This window comes from Rhinolophus hipposideros (assembly GCF_964194185.1).
Source record: "Rhinolophus hipposideros genome assembly, chromosome: 9".
Classification (NCBI taxonomy): Eukaryota; Metazoa; Chordata; class Mammalia; order Chiroptera; family Rhinolophidae; genus Rhinolophus; species Rhinolophus hipposideros.
Genome location: NC_138055.1, coordinates 74585038 through 74608306, shown reverse-complemented (window position 1 = coordinate 74608306; position 23269 = coordinate 74585038). Strand labels below are relative to the sequence as shown.

Sequence of the window (23269 nt, the reverse complement as noted above, 5' to 3'; positions counted from 1 at the left end):
CCTTACTTTCCTGGAAAAACTCCAATTTGGCTTAAACCAAAGTCAGGGCTGGCTCCACATCAGTAATGTAACAGCTGAAAATGTATGAATAAAACACCACTCTGTGCTGACTAGCCTCATTTAAATTTATAACCTCAAATCTCAGATGAATTTTTTCCACTGCTGGGCAGCTTATACATCGTTTAGTTAATTTAGTCTCCCACTCTGCTGTGTATATTTTCATCATCTTTTCTGTCAACACACATCCAATATCTTCCCTCTCCTCACTCAAAGCTGATAAACTTGCTTGTCATCTCACTGAAAAAAATAAAAACATTCAGAAGAGAACGACATTATCTTCTTACCACCAATTTTCCTTCAATTGCTTTCTCTCCTTACTCCTTTCTAAGACCTAGCCCTCCACTTCTGTCCTGGATTCCATTCCATCTGTCTAGTCAAATGCTTTAGACTCAAAGCTATTCCCTCTCTGCTAGATTATTAGTTTTCTTTCTTTATTGAATTATTTCTATCATTGTAAACATGTGAGCACACACACATTGTATCCATCAGAGTACAATAAAAAGGACTCTTGATTCTACTTGCCCTTTCAACCATTGCTCTATTCGATTCTCCACTTTATATCAAAATTCCTCAAAATTTGCCTTTACTCATTTTCTCCATTTTCTTACCTCTCGCCCTTTCTTACTTCACTTCAGTTAGGAATTTTCCCCCCATATTTTTTTCCATGAAACCTACTGTTGTGAAGTTATCAAAGACCTCCATCATAGCAAACTATGAATCAATTGTACTCCCCCATCTTACTTCATTCTCAGCAACATTTGACATAGGAAATAAATTCTTTCTACTTGAAAAATCTTTATTCACTTGCCTTCCAAAACATGATCTTCTCTTGATTTTCTTCCTACCTCACTGTCCATCTCTGCTTAGTACTTGACTGGCTCCTCCTTGACTTCCCAAGGTCATATTGCCCCAGAACATATTTTTTATGCTTCTTTTCATCTCTATTACACTCACCTTGATGTGACTTCATCTCATCCCTTGATTTTAAACATCAGAGATATGGCAATGCCTCCAAATTATGCATTCAACACTGGATCCTTTCCTTGACTTTCAAACATGTAACCAACTGCCTTCACGACAGGCACTTGGACATTTCAAACATGTTCAAAACAAAACTCCTGAATTCCTCCAAACTGATCTCTTCCCCAGCTTCCCCATCTCAGTAAATGGCACCGTATATTCACCCAGCTACTCAGACCAAAATCCTAGTAGTTAACCTTGATTTATCTCTTTACTCCCAAACCTAACATATTCAGCAGCAGTCTTCTAAAACTGCAAATCATACCATGTCCTTGTCTCATAATTCTCTAATAGCTTCTCATTAAAATTAAACTCCAAACTTCTTACATGGGCACCCAAAGATCTGCACGGTCCACCTCTATCTGACTCTTCTCATCTAATTCACTCCCCATAAAAAACACTGCTTGCATGACAGAAACACTCTGTTTTTCCTCAACTAAGTAAAATGTCTTCTCACTTCAGGAACTTGGCAATTGCCATTCCTCTTTCTGAAACACTTTTTTCCTTATCCTCATCTAATTTAATCCCAGGGATATATTTTTAATCCCAGGGATATATTTTAATATCCCTGGACATATATAAATGCCCTAAGAGAAGCCTTTTCTCAGTCCTCTATCTCAAACAGCTGCTCACTAGTTATAACTCTCTTCTTTCCCTCATATATTTCCCTCATATATTTTTCTTCATAGAATTTACCACTACTAAATGTCGTATATATATATTATTCGTGTACTGGCTTATCCTCTGTGGGCCTTCTAGAATTTTAAGTTCCCAGAAGTAGGAATTTTCTCTTATTTACTGTTGTAGCCACAGTGCCTACTAGGAATGGTAGTACCTGATATGGAATCCATAAAAATCTGTTCAGTGAATGAATAACTATGTTCAACACGATATAGAATATATTAAAAACAAGAGAGAAACTCACAGCTAAGGAAAATAAGCGACATTGAATTGAATATCTCTTTAGTTGTAAGGCAAAAAGGAATTGGTGATGCTATGCTTGAATTTTATAACACAGTTTAACTTCTAATTTTGAAAAATTCTCATTGGTATTTTCGAAATTGCCCCTATGGAGTTGTCTGCCTATCACCAGTAGTCAGGATATAAATGCATCCCTGACCCATTTTGCATTTTTATTTCATTTATCCTTAGGGGATAGCCAGTGCTGGGTCTTCAGGGAAAATAAAGCAAGACCAACTTGATAACTAACTGATTTTGGAAAGTGATTATGCACTTAGAGTTTTCTAAAATAGCATAGTGTTTCCAATTGTAGAAGTATTGTAAAGTAGATAATTCAAGAGGGAATAAATAGTAATTATTATAGTTATTTGGAATAAGCTGAATCTATGTAAAAACTAAAAAAAAATAATTTCATTCATAATGACACTAAAATAGGATATAGAAAGTTACCATGAGTATGCCAAAAGGTTGTTGTTTGGCATACATAGTTTTAATGTTATGTAGATAAATTAAGAAATGCTATTAATTAATATAAATTTATAGTCCTACACAAAATTTTGGTTAACATCAAAGTTACTGTCTGCTAGTGGTTGTTCCCCCAAATCAGACATATTAAAGGCATTTTGTTAAAGGCTTACTGTAAAGAAAATTATGTCTTAAAAGGGTAAAAGAATATATATAGATCACCAAAGGGTAATTTGTATGAGAACTTAAAGTTTTTATGTGATTATTATACCCTACGTATGAGAAAATATAAACTAATCTTAAATTTATTTGCTAACTGCACATTCGATACCTAAAGCAAACACACACACACACACACACACACACACACACACACACACAAGATCACTCCTGTATTGAACTTTCCTTCTTGAACACAAGAGTACAGTAAACTTTTATTCCCCAATCAAAATAAAACATTTGAACAAATAATTTACTCCTATTTGTAACCAGCAGCATTAACACAGTACTGAGTTAGCACAATTATCGATTTATCATGAAACATATTGAAGAGTGGGCTCTTGCTTTTCATATAAGAATAGAAGATGAATTTCCTGTATTTAATAATATTGAGCCCTGGGAACAGATAGTTGTTCTTGATCACATCCTGCTTCAAGTAACACCTTGATACTCTACTTAAAATTCTAGCTTCCTCTTTTCCCAAAAAAAAAAAAAAAAGAGCTAAATTGGTGGCTCAACAGTAGCAAATGTGATCTAGGAAAAGTCGCTTATGTAGATTCCATTGCACACCATGTCTATCGAGATGGAGAAAGCACAGACCTTGAGACCTAATTTAGGACAGAGAGCTGGAAATTAGGAATATGAACATTGAACCCTACGACCTATTATTAGGTCTCTTTCGCTTCTGAAGTGTCTAGTGTAAACATGACCCAATTATACTCTCCCAAATGTGTGAGCTAGTGAACCCTGGCATAAGTTGTTTCCCCACGCCTCCTTTTTTTTTCTTTCACTAGCTCAGGAGTCGTGAATGGTCAGGAAACTTACTTTCAAGTCCCCATGTTATTTCTCATCTACTATGATTTTTGAGTCATTTTATTCAACTATTCCTAGGTCTCATCTACAAAATAAAACACCTTCCAAAACTAAACTTCTCACTTTAAATTATATTTCAAGTTAAATTCTTAAATGCACCAAAGGTTTATTATCTCCACCTTAGAATTAAGCTCATACAACAAATAATGAAATAAAACTCAAATTTACTTTTTTAATATTAATTATTGCATGTATGCAATCATTAGCAGACAAAAGATTGTTTTGTAGATAGCCATTAAGATTAAGGGTTCTTGATGCTGTGACCACTTAAGTAGTGAAACATTTGATAAGCATTAATGAATACAGTGATTATTTGATATCACAATAGGATCTTTGAAAGTTCTTACTCTCCTTGATCATGCTGTGCAGAGCCCAACCCAGAAAAATATCACTGAAACAATGAACAGAAAGATCCTAGATATATTTTATAATTTACCACCTTTATTGATGGTTTCCAGAAAAGCCTATATTTTAAAAGGAAGTATGCATTACAGTCAGATGGTCTTGGATTCCAGTTCCAGCTTCCTCACTTACCAACTGGATGACCTTAAGCAATTAAACACCCACCAATTAATACTAACTTTAGACAGGTGGAAATTCATTTTCTTCTACAATATGCTATATTCCCAGTAGGGCTCGACATATTGTAAATATTTGTTGAAAGGATGAACCTCTCAGATTTCAGGTTTCATTAGGAAATGAAGATAATAACACCTGAATGCTTTATTCTAGAATTCAAAAGGCAATTTTTGTAAAAGCCGGTAGCACAGTCGATGGCACATTGCAGATACTTAAAATATGCTTGTTTCTTTCCTTGACCCATTATAAAATACAACTAGGTCAGGTAAAGAGCAGATATTTTTCACAAAAATAATTATTTGAGTACAATATCTATAAAAGCAATGAAACATGACACTATATAGTTTAATATCAATTAACTTTCACTTTAAGGGGCAACTCGATAGAAAATGCTCATTTCATCACTCTCTCATTCCTGAAATTACAACCAATGCCTTTCTCTATGGGCACTTTTGTGTCATCTGATTTTATTAATTTCTGTGACGAGTCCTAAGACGATACTTTGCTCAAGGGCAAGCTGCTTTACTAGATTCCTAGATCCTCAAGGTCAGCGATGGACCCTCGCATGTGGGATCTGGCTGAGCCATAGGAAGTTTCTGATACATGGCCATTATCACCTATAGGAATAGCAATTCCATATGGTTCAGCCAGTAGCTAGCCAACAAACATTTTTTTTTTTAAATGTAGGGGTCAAAAGTAACTGTAAGTTTAGTTCTTAATTCTCAGCATATAGTTGGCCTAAGAGATGTTCTAATATACAATTAGAAACATAATATAAACAATAAACTAAGATCATTATGTAAAATGTCTTGCCTTGGGCTGTTTGCTCTTGCATCGCTGAAACTGAAACCCAGGTAACTCGTTCTTGCGTTATTTCCTTTACATAGAATATCCCCTCCCCACTCACCCAACGATCTCTGTAAGGTCCTCCTGCCCATTCCACCTGACTCCTTAAGATCCAGGTCAAATGCTATCTCCTCCATAGGCTCCGGCATGCCCTTTCTGAGCGCCCACTCCAAACTTCTATCTATGTACAAACCTCATTAGAATATAGGAATCTATTCTTACGAGTATGTCTCTGCTTTTACCTAATTTGAAACTAAACAGTTATTGAATCTCAAGTTTACAGACACATTTTAAAAAATCTATGGTTCTTCAGGTCTTTCATTTGAAAAATTCACTTATTTTTATTTTGGAGTTCCCTTATATGTACTTTAAAAATTTTGCACAGCAAGGCTTTTCCCACACTTTTACCAGAAAAGGCAAATACATTCCTGGATTACACAAAATGGAATAATGAGAGGTTTTAGGTTAAGTAAAATACAAAATATGGCAACTGTGTGCCATGTTTATTTCATTACCATGTATTAAAGAACAACAACAAACAACTTACCAGTCTCAGAAGTCCTTACAGAGAGTAAAGAAGATAACTGATTGCCATGACCCAATCTGGTATATGACCTCACAGAAATGTTATAGAGGGTGAAAGGTTTCAAATTCCTTAAAATTATGTTTGTTGTTGAGGTGTTCTTCATAAATAAGGCATCTACATTTTTATAGAGAACTTCATAAGCAACAATAATCCCATTGGGTTTCTCAGGTGGTAACCACTTCAAACTTATTTCACTTGCAGTAACATCAATAACTTTAACATCTTGAGGTGAGGATTCTGGTTCTGAAAAAAGAAAAGAAAAATTTAAATGCATGTATTTTTTTCATGCTGATTGCTTCAGACTATAAGGGCAGCATGAGGTAGGTGGCAATAAACATGCAACTTGTTTCTTTTTATTAAAACTGCACATGATAGTCTTACCATCTTCTGGAGTTCTCACAAAGATGTCATTTTCTTCAGACAAAGAACTTTCTCCAACTTGGGTTGAGGCAGCCACTCTCATTTTATATTTTGTGTATTTCTTTAACCCTATAAGGACAACAGACAATTTCTTTAAAATCCTTAAAATAACACTCTTGGATTATTGCCATTTGGCATAGGTATAGTGAAAACAATTCATTTGGGACACTGGCTCCCCACGTCAGCTTCCTTATAATTCCAATCTCCCAAATTCTTTGGGTTTATGGGTTCTTCCATTGATGATGCTTTAGCATTTTCCTAAAATATTAAGGCAATAATTTGATGCTGAAAAATAATTTTTGGCACGTGCAGGATTATAGTTAGTTGACTTAGCTCAAACACCATGCCAGGTGATTCACTTCAGCTGATTTTCAAATTCATTCATTCAAGCCTTCAATACTGAGTTATTTCAGTATACCAGACATAAAATTCCCCGGGTTAAGTATACTCCTATGATATTTATGATCTGATTATTTTACTTTGTAAACAAATATAAAGGAAAACACATTTTATTAAATAATTTCTTCACATATTTTTCAAGATATCCATGGCAGCATAACACAAAATCTGGAATGATGAAAGATGTGTCCTGCAAGGATTAAGGCATAGAGAGATGCATATTTTCCATCAGAATAGGAATGTTAAAACAACAACAACAACTTTTTTCTACCTGTTATGAGAAGGCTGTTATCTAAAGTAGTCATCTGAAATGCTCTGTTTGTATCCAGTTCCATTGCATAAATTGTGTAATGAGTTATTTTTCCATTGGGATATTCTGGAGGATCCCAATATAACAAAATAGATGAAGAACTAATATTTTTATAGTTTATAATTTGAATGGAGCTTGGCACTTGAAAAGAAGAATGAACAATTAATATGAGTGAAAAGAAAAACTATTATAATGTGCAAGAGCAATACTTGCAGGTAATTATTACAAAGGAAATACATTCTTACCTTGCTCAAGTGTCCTAACATTGAGAACCGTTGGTGGTCCTTCTCCCATGATGGTGAAAGCAGATACACTAATCGTGTGCTCAGTGAAAGGTACAAGTCTCCTGATAACGTAAGACAGCTGTTCAGCAGCAATGTCAGTGATATAGTGATTCCAATTAGTTCCTATATAAAATCAGTTTTAAAAAAAAGTGTTTGACTTCATGATCAAAATTATTTTTGCTCACACAGTGAAATCTTAAACCTGAATTCACATTATTCATTAATATCTCCAAGCATTCTCTTATATGAAAGGTAGATGTATACTTAATAATAAATATGCTGAATACTCCCCCAACAACCTCTGTAAACATTTTATGCTCCTAATGTAGTTTTGCTAGTTAGTATATACTATCCTGGAACAGGAGATTAGTATTTGGTGAAAACATAACTTTCTAAAAGTGGCTGGCTAGGATTTTTTTTCTAAAGAGACAGACTAGGCACTAATATAAAATTGAAATGTGATAAGTCAGTGCAAGATTACAATGAGAAAGTGATAGAAATGAGACTCTAAATTCACCACACCTTCACTAAACCCAATAATATGCTAAAGCAAACAAGTTTGGATAACTCATGTATAAATCTGCCTCAACAAGGATTTCCAATAATCTTAGATTTTTTTTATTTATTTAGAATCTGTGCTTCCAACAATGTTAATTAGCAATCCAGCCAAACTTGAAGTGTTTTAGGAAACATCTGTATCCGAAACTGTGAGCCTCTTGATTTGTAATGTTGCCCCCAGTCTTCTTTGCATAGCAAAAATACATCAGGAAATGAAATAAACATATACTGAATGTAATGTGATACTTTTGACTGAGTGTCTACTATCAAAAAATATGATAATAATAATAACGTAACACTTATAAGTTGGATTGGGACAAATACCAAAACAGAGAAAATGCAAGGAAAAATATTCTTCTCACTTAGCATTTCAGAAAAACCAGAGAGATAATTTCAATGTGTTGTCTAACCAAGTATTTTTAATTTGCTACATGTGACATTCTCCTTTTAGAAACAATAAGACCCATTGACCCTGAAGCGGAAGTGTGCACACTAATGACATCACCACGTCATTGTGGTCACCCACGCCTGTTTATCACCGCATGCGCTAGAGTTGTAACTTTCTGACCTATTTACCTTTAGTGACATTTAAAAACCTATTAGTCAAAAGCTGCAGAGAGTGTGAGGCCTGTAAATGATTTGAAGATATGTTAATCCCTTCCCATCACACCTGCTTTGGCAACTGTAATAACTGATTGTCTATGCAGCTTGGCCACAGACTCCAGGGTGCTACTTTCTCTAGGAGGAAGGTCAAATGGGTTAGGAGGGGCCAGCTCCCGCCTGTGTGGCATTTCCATTTGCTGCATAGGGTTATCTGACAGTTAAAGAAGAAAAAAATCGACTCAGCCCACGTACCATTAATAATTTGGTTGAACTCCAAGCTAAGGTTCATATTTATGCTAGCTTGTACTGGTGATTTAAATACACTTCTTACAACATGAAATTTGTACCTACCAACTGTTAAATGCCGGTCTTCAGCTCTATTCCTCGCAGGAAAATTATTATGTGGATGACTGTTATACATAACTGAAGCAATTGAGTACAGGTCAGAAGATAGGTCTGCTGAACCCTCAAATAATCCTGCTATTGACTCTATGTTCATAGTTTCTTGAGCGATGGGGTTGTTTATATACTGTAATTAAAAATAGTCATTTACAAAGCCCGTTTGTAACCATTATAATTAATAATGACTTCCCTTAAGTATTAGTTTAAGAAACTAGTACCTTCGGAATCAGCTTTTAAAAAAGAAATTTATTTCCATGACCGTGTCTCCTTTACATCTCAAAATTCCATTCTGAAGTTCCTAAAATCTTGCATCATTGTAACACATTGTGATTGCTCCTATATCTTAGGAGACCAATACCACATTGTGGGAAGAAGCAGATATTCGTTTCTGACCTCAGTTATTGTAAATTTAGATATCCTCTGGCAAAGGTTTCATGACTGAAATATTTTAACTGCTTTTCTCCAGAAAGGTAAGAGTTCTAGGCATACTGCTTTATTGAAAATGTGTTTTGCTTCGCTATGTGTCCTCATTTGTAGACCAGGTGTGTGCGGCCTGCATGACTGCTTAATACACGTTCGTAATAGTGGTTTATCTATGATGGAGTGAAGTTACAGACATGAACAAAATGGCATGACAATAGTTTTCGAACAGGGTTTGTGGCAGACCTATCCAAGACTCAGGCCCTACGGAATATTTTAAGTAACTATGATTATTCCTAGATTCCATAATGTACTTCACACATGTCAAGTTCACCAATGTGGCAGGTCTTGAAATAAAAAATATCTGGAGCAGATTGCAAATATTTAGAGATTTTTGTTGGGATAACAAATGACTCTTCACCTTCTCCCTCCCCACATAGCATAGCTGATTAAAACAGAAATGAGAAAAGGATGCCAAACAGTATTAGGCATTTTGCATAGATTTTCAACCTTGAAAATAAGGCTAAAAATTAATGAAAGAAAATGTTCCCTTAAGAGACTTAACAACCAAATGCAATGTGTGGACTTTGGATTCAATTATGACATAGCTAGCATTGTAGGCTTTGAAGGTAATCAGTGAAATTTGAATATGGTATAGGTATTAGATGATACAGGTCAATATTAGTAATTTTGTTAGTTTGGTAATGGAATTATTGAATGAATTAAAATGTCCACGTTTATGAGAGATTCATACTTAGATATGTAGGAACAAACTGATGTGAAACCTGGAATTTATTTTAAATTTGTCGACAACAGCACTAACAACAACATGAGACAGGTGATGCAACAATGGCGACTGTTGATAATTATTCAATCCAGGTGATGGGTAGTTGGGAGCTTGTTATAGACTTTTCTCTACTTTTATGCCTCTTCAAAATTTTCTGAAATAAAATAGTCATGGAAAAAGAAAGTATTGCAAGAACTACTCTCTTTCAAACAACTTTTCAAGTTTTGCTTCAAAATTCACCCTAAAACATCTTTTTAACAGAAAATTACCCTATTGAGATTTCCCTATTGAGTGGGGATGGCAGAAGAGGTAAATGCTGTGCTCACTTCCTCTCACAACCACATCAAAATTACAACTAAACCACAGAACAACCATCACTGAGAATCACCTGAGGTCTAGCTGAACCAAAGTCCTACCACTAAGGACATACAGAAGAAGCCACCTCCAGAATGGTAGGAGGGGCAGAAACACAGAGCAGTCTGGGCTCACACCGGTATGTGACCATTAAAAATCCAGAGGGATGGTTCAGCTGTGAAGTCCCCTCCTGAGGAGCAAGGGGTCCCAGCGCCACCCCAGCCCAGGGTTTCAGTGCAAGGGAGAGAAGTCCCCATAACTTCTGGCTGTGAATACCAGTGGAGATTGTGGCTGAGTGAGATGGAGGGGGGCTGCACTCCCATGCACTTCTCTTAAAGGTCCTGCGAACTACTTGCTGCTGTCACCTACTTGGACCTACTCACTCACTCTGAGCTCCAACATTGGGGCAGCAGCTTGAGAGGTGCCAGGGACATACATAGAGGAACTGAATTGTCTAGCATTAGGGTGAGGGCTGGAGGGATAGCTTTCTTCTGGGTGGAAGAGCTAGTGGAAGCCGTTGTTTATTTGTTAAGCACTCCCTCCCACTCCCTACGTGCAGACACAGGCAGTCACCATATCTGAGTCTCCATCAAACTGCCTATCACCTTTGCTCTTCCCTGCCCTAATGATTCCCTGAAACCACACCTCACCCAACTTTCAGGCATCCCAAGCCACTTCCAGTGCCTTTTCCATATAAATGCCTACCTTGGATCATGCTGCAGACTTTTCAAAAATCTCTCAAAAGTTCACATAACCCAAACAAGCAGCATCTGGCTTCAGTGTGTCCCATTCCTCTGGCTGAGGAACCCTAAGCCGGGCACTATAAACAGCTGGCCTCGGCTCATGGCTTAGACTCTCAAGGCACCTCTAAGCACAGTGGCAGCCATCTGCAGATTGCTTTGTGGCTCATGCCAGGTGGCCCCAGCAGGGCACAGACTGCAGCTGAACTTGGCCTGCAATGGATCCCCTCCCAGGAGGCCCCAGAGCTGGCAGGCCCAGTGACCAGCTTTGGACTGGGCCAGAACATCACCTGACCACATTAAAGGACAACATGCCCAAAGGGCACACTGGGAAGGCACCAGAGCCCCATTAGAGTAAACCCAGCTCTGTAGAGTCAGCCCCTGCATCATAGCTCCTCCACTGTAGTCACAGCCAGTCCTCACCATCAATCAACCTTAAGGTCAATCTCTCCCACTGACATGAAAACAGCAACCAAGGCTCAACCACAACAGGAGGATACACACCCACACAAGGGACACACCTGAAACACCCAGCTCTAGTGAGCAGGGGACTGTACCACTGGACGCCACAGGACACCTACTATTTAAGGTCACTCTACTAAGATCAGGAGGCATAGTAGTCCTACTTAATACATAAAAAAAAAAAATGGGAGGCAGACAAAATGGGGAGACAAAGAGACATGTCCCAAATAAAAGAAAACAAAGCTCCAGAAAAGGTACGAAACAAAATGGAGTCAAGCCATCTACCAGACACAGAGTTCAAAATTGGTTATAAGGATGCTCAGTGATCTCAGGGAGAACTTCCACAAAGAGATAGAAAACACAAAAGTAAAGATAGAAAACATAAAAAAGAACCAGTAAGAAGTAAAGAATACAATAACGGAAATGAAGGGTACATTAGAGGGAATCAACAGTAGAGTAGATGAAGCAGTGGATCAAATTAGTGATTTAGAAGATAAGATAGAAAACACCCAATCAGAATAGCAAAAAGAAAAAAGAATCTAAAAAATGAGGACAGCTGAAGGGGTCTCTGGGACAACCTCAAGAGTACAAACATTCACATCATAGGAGTACCAGAAGGAGAAGAGAGAGAGCTAGGAATTGAAAACCTATTTGAAGAAATAGTGATGGAAAACTTCCCAAAACTGGTTAAGGAAATGAAGATTCAAGTCCAGGCAGTGCTGAGATGAACCCAGAGAGGCCCACACCAAGCCACATCATAATAAAAATGCCAAAGGTTAAAGACCAAGAAAGAATCTTAAAAGCAAAAAGACAAAAGCAGTTAGTTACCTACAAGGGAGCTCCCGTGAGACTATCAGCTGATTTTTCAACAGACCTTTGCAGGCCAGAAGGGATCGGCAGAAAATATTCAAAGTGATGAGAAGCAAGTACCTACAACCAAGATTACTCTACCCAGCAGAGTTATCACTTAGAACCAAAAGACAGATAAAGAGATTCTCAGACAAGAAAAAGCTAAAGAGTTCATTACCAACAAACCAGTATTACAAGGAATCTTAGAGAGACTGCTTTAAGATGAAAAAAATAAAATAAAATATCAAAAATATAAATAATAAAATGGCAATAACTACATATGTATCAATAATTACTTTAAATGTAAATGGATTAAATGCTCTAATCAAAAAGACATAGGGTGGCTGAACAGATGAGAAAACAAGAGCCATACATATGCTGCTTACAAGAAACTCACAGAAGAGATCTAAAGACACACAGAGACTGGAAGTAAAGGAATGGAAAAAGATATTTCATGAAAATGGAAAAGAAAAAAAAAGGGGTAGCAATACTTATACCAGATAAAATAGACTTTAAAACAAAGCCTGCAACAAGAGACCAAGACGGACCTAGTAATCCCACTTGTAGGTATTTATATGGAGAAATCCAAAATGTTACTTTAAGGGGACATGTACCTCCATATATTCATTCCAGCATTATTTGCAATAGCCAAGATATGAAGGCCACCCAGTTGTCCCTGAATGGATGAAGGGATAAAGAAGAGGAGATACACATACGTATACAGTGAAATATTACCCAGTCATAAAAAAAGAATGAAATCTTGACATCTGCAACAACATAGATGAATCTAGTAGGCACTGAATGTAGTAAGTCAGACAGAGAAAGACAAATGTCATATGATTTCACATATAAGTGGAACCCAAAGCACAAAGGAACAGAAACAAACTCACAGAGAACACTTTGATGGTTGCCAGATGGAGGGTGTTTGGGGGTAGGTGAAAAAGGGGAAGGGATTAATTGGCTGTTACACAGTAGTCATGGGGATGTAGGGTATAGCATAAGGAATATAGTAATAATATTGTAATGACTATGTATGGTGTCAGATGGGTACTATATTTATTGGGGTGATACAATGGGAGGGACGTTGGGGGACAGGGTGAAAAAAGTGTAGGAATTAAGAAATACAAATTGGTGGTTACAAAATAGTCATGGAGGTATAAAGAAAAACAGAGAATATAGTCAACAATTTGGTAATAACTATGTATAATGTCAGGTGGTTACTAGACTAGTCAGGGGGGTCACTTCTTAAATTATATAAATGTCTTACTATATGCTGTTCACCTAAAATTAATATAAAATAATACTGAATGTCAACTGTAATTGAAAAATTTTAAATTAGGGGACAAAGTTAAAGGGGAATAAGAGGTTCAAATTTGCAGGTATAAAACAAGTCTTGGGGATGTAATATATAACACAGGAAATATAGTCAATAATATTGTGATTGTGTCACATGGTGTCAGATGGTTGCTGGACTTACCATAGTGGTCACTTCTTTAGGTATATAAATGTTGAATAACTATGGTGTATACCTGGAACTAATATAATATTGTATGTTAGCTATATTTTAATAAAAATCCTTTAAAAGTTAAAAAGAAAATTACCCTATTCCTTCTCAATTCCATGCTCTTTTTCACTTAGAATTTATAATTAATTCATAGTATAGGTTTTGTTTATAAGGGTATATACCTCTGTTTTAATTATCTTAAAAGTTTTGGGGTTGTCTTTACTCTTAGAGTTAAAAACAGCTTTTTGATTTCTTATTAACATAAAGCACTTAGTATTTTTCAAAAAAGAAAAATAGTAGAGGCTCAGAAAAAACCTCAGGAGCACAAGACATTTTCAGGCAGTTTACTTATTTATTAGGCTGGTGCAAAAGTAATTGCAGTTTTGCAATTACTTTTAACCTTTTAAACCACAATTACTTTTGCACCAACCTAATAATTATCTACAAATCCAGGTTATTTAAATATTAATTTTTCTGAGAGATAAAAGAATGGAGAAAAGATTCAAGAAAATTTCCAGTTCTCTAAACAACATTTTTGAAATCAAATTATCTAAATCTTGTTACAGCTTTAGCCAGAAAAGTATTGTGATAAAAAAAAAGCAGGGGATTCCTATAAGACCTACACTAAAAATATTGTGATAAAGAACTCTGGCGAGGGAATCCTAGATGGTCTTCTATCTTCCAACAGCTCATTTCAGCTCTGCCTCCATGGGGAAATCATGGAGGGCATGAATCACAAACACATAATTCAGAGATGCTGTGGCATTTCAGTCAATAGTTTATGCCTGAACTACACAGCTGTTTCCACTATCAATCAGCCACTCTGAGAACCTACTTGTACAAACCACTATAAAAGATACGATGAAGTAGTTGTATAAAAGGTACGAAAGAATGTTGCCCTGAACTACTATTTTGCATTAAATCTCTCAGTATTGTATACCCACATAAGAAAAATTATTGAGAGTAAACCATACATCCCATCAATTAACTAAGTTAAGCATCTCTGTTAACATGCTGCCTCTTCAACATAAGAACTGACCTGAATACTTTTGATTATCTGAAATTCTCTCAAATTCTGGTATTCATTGGAAAGATCTTCCTTAACTCAGGATTTAAATGTTGGTTTCATAATAACCCAGAATGCTACTAATTATCACCAAGTGTTCCATGTCGTGATATTTCTCATACTTTGCCTCAATTAAAATAAAAATAAAGCATTATATGTATTAGTCAGGTTTTTCCAAGGATGAAAAAGAAAAAAATCTTAAGAACAAAAATGATGGGAAAGAACCAGAACTTAAAGGAGTAATCATAAGGGGTCGAGAGAAGCAGAAGTGGAAATAAAGGAAATACCAGTGAAAATAGACCCATTGCAACTTCTGAAAGTTTTGGACTTATCGAATTGATCAAGGGTTCTTACCCTCAGCACTACTGACATTCTGTGTTAGATAATTTTTATATTTGTTTTAGGGGGTTGTTGTGTGCACTGTGGGAAGTTTAGCAGCATTGCTGGTCCCTACCCTCTAGAAACATCCTCCCAGCTGTAACAACTGAAAATGTCTTCAGAGATTGACAAATATCTTCTGAGGAGCAAAATCACCCCCAGTTGAGAACAATTGAGTAAGGGGAGTTCACAATTCATCAACATGAAAGGCCTCTCATAAACTACCCAGGAATCTTTGGAATTTATGTTAAAGAATGAGAAGTCCTTAAATTCCTAATCCACCTGAATAAACCAACTTGATTCTACATGTAATAATCTTCATTATAGTTAATCTGATTTTGTTTAAAACAAACCCTATTATGTCTACCAATTTAGACTCACTTGAAGTATGCTGAATTGAACTGATGAAATTTTTTATTTATTCTTAAGAAATGCTTCAATATTTTATTGTGGACCATATGATTTATGCTATCTATGATCAAGCAATGGTAAAAAGAAAAGTTTGCAATTAGCATATGTTTGGAAACCTCCTCACGGATACTGTATCATTCTGCACATCATTTGTGTCAACAGATTCTTAAAGGCCTGATTCTGTTTATGTTCCTGATGCTCAATGAAGTAAACTTATCTCAAGCATTCAGAAATGGCTCTGGAGTCTTGTCTTCAGCCTCATTCTATAGCAATTGGCAAGCCATTTAGCTGGCTTTCTTCTCATGTTCACCAATGATAAACATTGATATGCTTGAGAAATACATTGGATGAAAAGATGTATCTGTATTAATCTCAGAAATTTGTACCATGAGGCAGGAAGATGGTATCTTTGGGGAGAAAAAGGTCCCAGGCTTCTACTAGAAGAATAAGCCCAGGATGCAATCGAATGTGCAATTCAACTAAAGAGCAGCCCACAGAGAGATGACTTTAAGGTTTTGCACATTTCAGTCTCAGTAGAATGAGCCTCCCAAAGAAATTAATGTTGTTCTTTGTATTGATAGAAGTAGAAATCTACACCAAAGGAGAAAAATAATTCTGTTCAACTTGGCTTTAGTCAAACTATATAGGGAATACTGTGTTCAGCAAAGTAAGAAGAGGCTCATTGACAAGCAAGAATTTATACCCAGGAGAGTAATAAATATATGAAGGACATGGAAACTGTGATTCAATTGTCTTCAATTAATAAAAAGTTAAATCACTATGTATTATTGTTACTACTGCAAAGACTAACATTTAAAGTTACTATGTGTCAAATACAGTGTTAAACACTTTTACCCATGCGCTATCACTTCATCATAGCCCAAAATGATAGATATTATCATCACCATTTCACAGTCATCTGTTCAAGTTCACAAAACTACTGATAACAGAGATGGGATTGAAACACATTTCCTTGGTTCCAAGTCCCAAACTGAAAGCTATTATAATCTACTGTGTCGGTCTAGAGAGGAGAGACAGAACAAACTGGTAAATATGAGACAACAGATACTTCATTTTAAAATAGTTTAAAAAATAGGATAATTTATTATTCATCTGTGTATTTTCTAAATCTTTCAGGGTATCCGGAATTTTATAGCTACTTAATAAATAGTTGCTTGTGAGACCATAAAGAATGTTTTAATGTTTTTTGAATAGGAGTTGCATTTGTGGTCATGGATACCCTATTGTCAGAGCTGACCAAATATTTTAGCAAAGGATGGATTCCCAATCCTTTAGTAGGAATGGTATAAATGAGATTCATACATATGTTTGGTAGTTGAAATAAAAGTCCTCAAACCCTAGAATTCGATTTTTCTAATGTATTTTTTGAATATTTGTTTAAATACTGAAAGCAAAATCTTAGACATATTTCAGCTTGCTTAAATAATCCCTATTTAATAATAAATAAATAAATCATGAGGGGTCACTGGAAAAATTTTTTCAAAAATGGTGATAAGATCAGATTAAGTTGACCAAAGGAATATATTTTAATATATGCTTAAAGTTTTATCATCATGATGTATGTACATGGCTATAAAAAAATCAAGAGATGATGAAGACTGTACAATGAAAATCCCTATCGATACCTCCTGACTCCCAGTCTTACTTTCCACAGTAACACTTTACTTTTTTTTATTAGTTTCAGGTGTACAAGACAAGGTAATACTTAGACGTTCATCATTTATATCCCTCACACTTCCACAGTAACACTTTTAATCATTTGTGTTTTCAGTTCTTACGGCATTTACATCTAAAATCACTAAATAAGGAGCTATATTTCTCTGTTAAAGCTCACTTATTTTACTTTTTTCAGATTTTTATGAGTTTATTTGATCCAAACTATCAGCATGTGCTGGAAAGCAAGATCTCAAATGCTCCCAAGACTCACAAATAATATTTTAGACAGTATCTATTAACTTTCTACCATAATAGTGAACAGTTAGATTACATAAACAGATACATACACACCTTCCCCAACTATTCTTAACTCTTGTTTGATTACTTTTGTGATTTAAATAATACACTTAAATCTACAAAAATTATTCTAATAGGTACATGAAATATAAACTAGTACACTGAGAGAGTGTGGTGGATAGCATCTCAGGTGGTCCCTTATTATCCCTATCTCCTGTTGTTCATGGTCCTGTACAATCCTCTCCTCTTTACCTGGGTGGGAACTGGGATTTACATCTAACCAATAGAATAAAGTAAAGATGATGGGATGTCACAGTCATGATTATATTACATTATAAAGACTCTCCTTGCTGGCTTAATAATGAAGTCAATGGCCACATTGGGAAAATCCATATGGAAGAAACTGTGCAAGACATCCAGGAACTAGAGTTAGGGTAGTCTCCAGTCACAAGCCAGATAGAAACTAGGCCCTCAGTTCTATAGCGAAAAGGAAATGAAACCTGCCAAAAAGCTGAGTGAACCTGGAAATGGATCATTCCCCAGTCAAGCCTCCAGATGAGAACACAGCACAGTCAGCCCCTTGATCACAGCTTTGTGAGAACTTTGCAGAGAACCTGTCTAAGCTGTCTGGACTTCTGACCCAGAGAAATGGGAGATAGTAAAGGTGAATTGTTATAAGCTTGTGGCGAATTGTTATACAACAGAAAACTAATGTAGTGAGATAACAACAATGATCTAGGTGAGAGATTATGCAATTCTCAGCTAGGGTTGGGACACAGGAATGAAATATAGGTCACAGTCTGGAGGTAGAAATAATTGACTTTAACATTGAGTGGCTATTGAATGCCAAGTATAACCAAAAAATCAGAGGTAACCCCAAGGTTTCAAGCCTTCATGACAGAGAAGATAATGGTGCCATTTTCCAAAACGCAAAACATCTGGCATATAAAAATGCCATTAAAGCCTTCCAAACACTTAGACCTTCAATTCACAGCTGTGAATTCAATTCTGTGTGTGCCCTGGACTGGTGTGCCCAGTCCAAACGGTTAGGGAATTCTAAGCATATTATTTGATATCTAGGCTTCAAGTCATCCTCCCTTCAGGCCTCCTTCTTAACACCCTGAAAGTATTAATTGCCTGGACAGAGTTTCTTCTTGTGTGTACCATGGAAATATTCATAGGTCTCCATGACTGCCCCAGGATTTCTGTATCGCATCTGTTCTTTCCAGGTCATTCCTTCTGATCATGAACCTGGCCCTGTTATCCCAAAAAGGATTTAGTTTTTTATTTTGTTTTATGGGGGGAATGAGTTTAGGTGTGTTGAGCCCTGACAGAATCTTCCAACAAATGGTTGTAATTAGGAATGCAGAGTGTCAGAGAAAAAGATCATCATGGAAAGCAAGGCAAAAGAGTCATGCAAATAGAAATCAGTGATTAAAACTGTGAAATCATGAAAAGAAAAAGTAATGAGATGGCTAAAAACAGAAACTTCTGGAACACCTTTCCAAAGAAGGCATTAGAAAATTGTAAAAGAGAGAAGTAGGTTTTTTAATTTTCTCCATTTTTCATTGTACAAGGGCAAAATTTTGCAAAGTCACACTATATAAAAGTCAAGGAAGTATTAGGGCGCAAAGAGATGTGTCAAAACCTGGGGAGTGGGATGGGGCACAGGGATTTGGAGGAGACAGGAAGATGAGAATATTTAAAAATATGTAACTACATGTTTGACATAGTTAGGAGGTCACTGGTGACTTTTAATAAGATTTCAAGGATTTAAAGAATTTTTGAGACAGGGTGGATATGAAGGTTACACATTGAGAAGTTTAGAGTGAATGGAGAGGTGTTGTCAGAAACATGGCAGCATGAGGGATCCCCTTTGATCTCTCCCCTTGAAGTTACAACAAGTTGAACAGCTATCATTAAACAAAGGATTCCCTATACAACACACAAACACATGGGAGAGATCTGCGCAAGTCAGGACAAAGAGGGGAAGAGGGAAGGAAGAAGTGCAGAGCTCACTGTAGTCCTGGGACAAGGGAGGAGTGAGACCGCAGGTGCACTCTCTGTGGCCCTGAACAATCCTGCCTGAGTGATCAGCACATAATACGGTTGAACCCAGTGACTGGGGCAGAGACAACTGGGGGCAAAGACTAAAACAGAAGTGCTACAACGGTGGTCTAACAGACCGAACTGCCAGGCAGAAAACAAAGCCACAGAGCCTAGCAGCCTCCTCCCAACCTCCCAGTGTTAGCAGCAGGCTCCAGGAAAAAAGATGGTACCAGTATTGGATTAAAGAGGAGAATATCTACAGCCCTGAAAACTGGAGAGATAGTTCCTGAGCAGCAGACACACACTGCAGCTAATCCCAATGACAAGGGAGGAACTAAATGGGGTTAGGCAGCCATGGTCTGGCAATAGCCATTATTCAGAGGAGAACAAAGACAAACTGATCAGCCACCTCTCCCAGCCCACCCTGCCCCCACCGTTAGCAGCCGATCCCAGTGAGGGCACTCAGAGCTGCTGAGATGCATAGTTTTGCATCTGCTGCATGGGCAGCACAGGGATTTCAGGGTCTCAGAACCCCATTGCCCACCACATCCTCCCATGGAGGTGGTGCCCCAAGACCGAGGCAAACTTGTAACCGGAGACACCCACCTCCCCAGGAAATCTTCCACTGTGAGAAGCTAGAACAAGGCAAGAGAAAATGAAACAGTACTTATTGGAAAATATAAGAAAAGAAATACCTTTTCATATTAACTAGCTGCAGAATTCATTCCCATAGGTTCCCAGGAAGATAAAGATAAATAATTCATCAGTTACCATGAATAACCAAGGTAAAAAGGCAGCTCAGAAAGAAAATGAAAAATCTCCAGAAAATAAACTTAAAGACATGGAAATATGTAACTTAAATTATTTCAGAGAATTCACGATTGCATTTCTGAAAATACTCAACAAGATGCAAAAAATCTCAGATAAACAGTTTAATGAACTCAGAAATAAAATCAATGAACAAAATGAATGCCTTACCAAAGAGACTGGAATTTTTAAAAAGAACCAAATAGAAATTCTGGAGCTGAAGAACTCAATAAAAGAAATGAAAACTGAAATAGAGCTGACCGGGTGGAGGAAAGAATTGGTGATATTGAAGATAGAAATCTGCAAATAATGTAGATGGAAGAAGAGAGAGACTTGAGAGTTAAGATAAATAAAACAACTCTACAAGAACTATCCAACTCCATCAGAAAGAGTAATGTTAGAAGGGGAAGAGAGGGAGAAAGGAAGAGAGCCTATTCTAACAAATAGTTGACAAGAACTTCCCAAAGTTATGGAAAGAACTGGATCCTCAAATCCAAGAAGCAAACAGAATACCTAATTTCATCAATCCTAATAGGTCTCCTCCACGGCACATTATATTGAAACTGTCAACAATTATGACAAAGTAAGAATTCTCAAGGCAGCCAAGGAAAAGGAGATGGTAACCTACAAAGGAAAGCCTATTAGATTATCATCAGATTTTTCAGCAGAAACTTTACAAGACAGGACAGAATAGAATCAAATATTCAAATACTGAAAGAGAGAAATTACCAGCCAAGGATAATATATCCATCAAAGTTATTCTTTAGATATAAAGGAGGAATGAAGAATTTTCCAGATATACAGAAGCTAAGGGAATTGTCCACCACAAGGCCTGCATTACAATAAATACTGAAGATCACTCTACCAGAAAAAAAGACAAGAGGACACCAAATTATGTGTAAGATTACTAATAAACAGAAGCAGGAAAAGGCAACCCTTACGCATTGGGCACTATACACTAAACATAACATAAGGGTAAAAAAGATAAAAACATAAAAGAAGAAAAAAGAGAAGAAGACAATTGGCTATTGCAACTCAGAAAACAACTCACAGTATAAATAGGGATAATTTGTGACAACAAAAACATAAAAGGGAAGAAGGTAAAAGTCTGAATTTGCAAAGGGGAATGGAGATAAGATTCATGCTGAAGAAAAAGAACTACTGTATATATGAAACTTTCTTTTACATAAACTTATGGAAATAACTGAAAAGAAATCCAGAACTGAGACTCATGACATTAAAAAAAAAAAAAAAAAAAAAAAAAAAAACCAGAAACAGGAAAAAAATCTTAGAATACCACCAAATAACAAACAGAAACACAAAGGCAAAGAAACAATAGAGACACCAAGCTACCAGAAAACAAAAACTAAAATGGTTATAGGAAATCCTCATATATCAATAATTACCCTAACTATAAATGGATTGAAGTCACCAATAAAAGGTCATGGAGTAGCAAATTGGATCAAAAAATAAAATTTATCCATATACTGCATTCAAGAGACAATCTCAGCTGCAAGGAAAAATATAGACTCAAAGTGACAGGGTGGAAAATGATACTCCAAGCAAATGGCATCCACAGAAAAGTGAGTATAGGCATTCTTATATCTGATGAAACTGACTGCAGGATAAAAAAGGTAAAAAGAGACCAAGATGGACATCTCATAATAATAAAAGGGACAATACAACAAGAAGAGATAACACTTACCAATAAACTGGGGGTGTGAAAAAAATGTATACAGGTGGACACTTTTGTCTACGTTGCTCAAGCAGTAGTTCGCATAATCAAAAGTGTCTAGACACTGATGATAACCACTTTGAGCACCTCATGTAACTGCAGAAGTCAAATGTGACTGGTATTCATTTTTTGTTATTGGTATATATTGAGTATTAAAATTTTAATAGCTTTTTCCTTTCTTAAAATGTGTATACATTTTTTTTGCACCCCCTATATATGCTTCCAATCAGAAAACACCAAAGTATATATACAAACTGAACTAAAGTGAGAAACTGACAAAAACACAATTATAGTGGGGAAACTAACAGTTTGAGATAGGTCATCCAAACAGAAAACCAAACGAAGTATCAGCTTTAAATGACACATTAGACCACATGGACATAACTGACCTTTACAGAGCCTTTCATCCTTGAACACCAGACTATACATTCTTTTCTAGTGCACATGGAACATTCTCAAGGATACACAACATGTTGAGACACAAAACTAACCTAAAAAAATTTAAGAAGACTGAAATCATACCAAGCATATTTTCCAACCACAGTGCTTTGAAATTGGAGATCAACTGCAAAAAAAAAAAAAAAAAAAAAAAAAAGGAGAAAAAAAACCCACAAGTAAGTGGTGATTAAACAACATGCTACTAAAGAATGACTGGGTCGAAGAAGAAATAAAAGGGCAGATCAAAAGATACATAAAAAGAAATGAGAATGAAAATACATCATATCAAAATAATTGAGATACTGTAAAAGCAGTATTAAGAGGACAATTTATATCAATATATGTAACCTTCCTAGATGGAATCACAAAGAACTGGAAAATCTAAATAGACCATTCAACAGTAACGAAATTGAAACAATCACCCAAAACCTCTCTAAAAGCAAATGTCTAGGCTTCACTAGTGAATTCTACCAAAACATTCAAAGATGATTTAATACCTGTCTTCCTCAAACTCTTCCAAAAAATTGAAGAAGAGGTAATACTTCCTAACTGATTTTATGAGGCCAACATTACCCTGATACCCAAAACTGGTAAGGATAACACAAAAAAAGAAAACTACAGGCCAATATCTCTGATGAATACAGAAGCAAATATCCTAAACAAAATACTGGCAAATCGACTACAACAATGCATTAAAAAGATTATACATCA

At 36.2% G+C, this 23269-nt stretch overlaps 1 protein-coding gene across 1 annotated transcript in view; it reads right to left on the bottom strand.

Annotated features, from left to right (window-relative positions):
• The window catches only part of PTPRQ (protein tyrosine phosphatase receptor type Q), a 231921-nt gene that overhangs the window by 162054 nt on the left and 46598 nt on the right, over nucleotides 1-23269 (bottom strand). Inside the window, exons 15-19 of the mRNA XM_081058782.1 lie at nucleotides 8534-8711; nucleotides 6983-7144; nucleotides 6699-6878; nucleotides 5990-6097; nucleotides 5570-5851 (exon numbers count right to left, since the gene is read on the bottom strand). Of these exons, the coding sequence (XP_080914908.1) occupies nucleotides 5570-5851; nucleotides 5990-6097; nucleotides 6699-6878; nucleotides 6983-7144; nucleotides 8534-8711 (910 nt within the window). The remainder of the gene's footprint in view (nucleotides 1-5569; nucleotides 5852-5989; nucleotides 6098-6698; nucleotides 6879-6982; nucleotides 7145-8533; nucleotides 8712-23269) is intronic.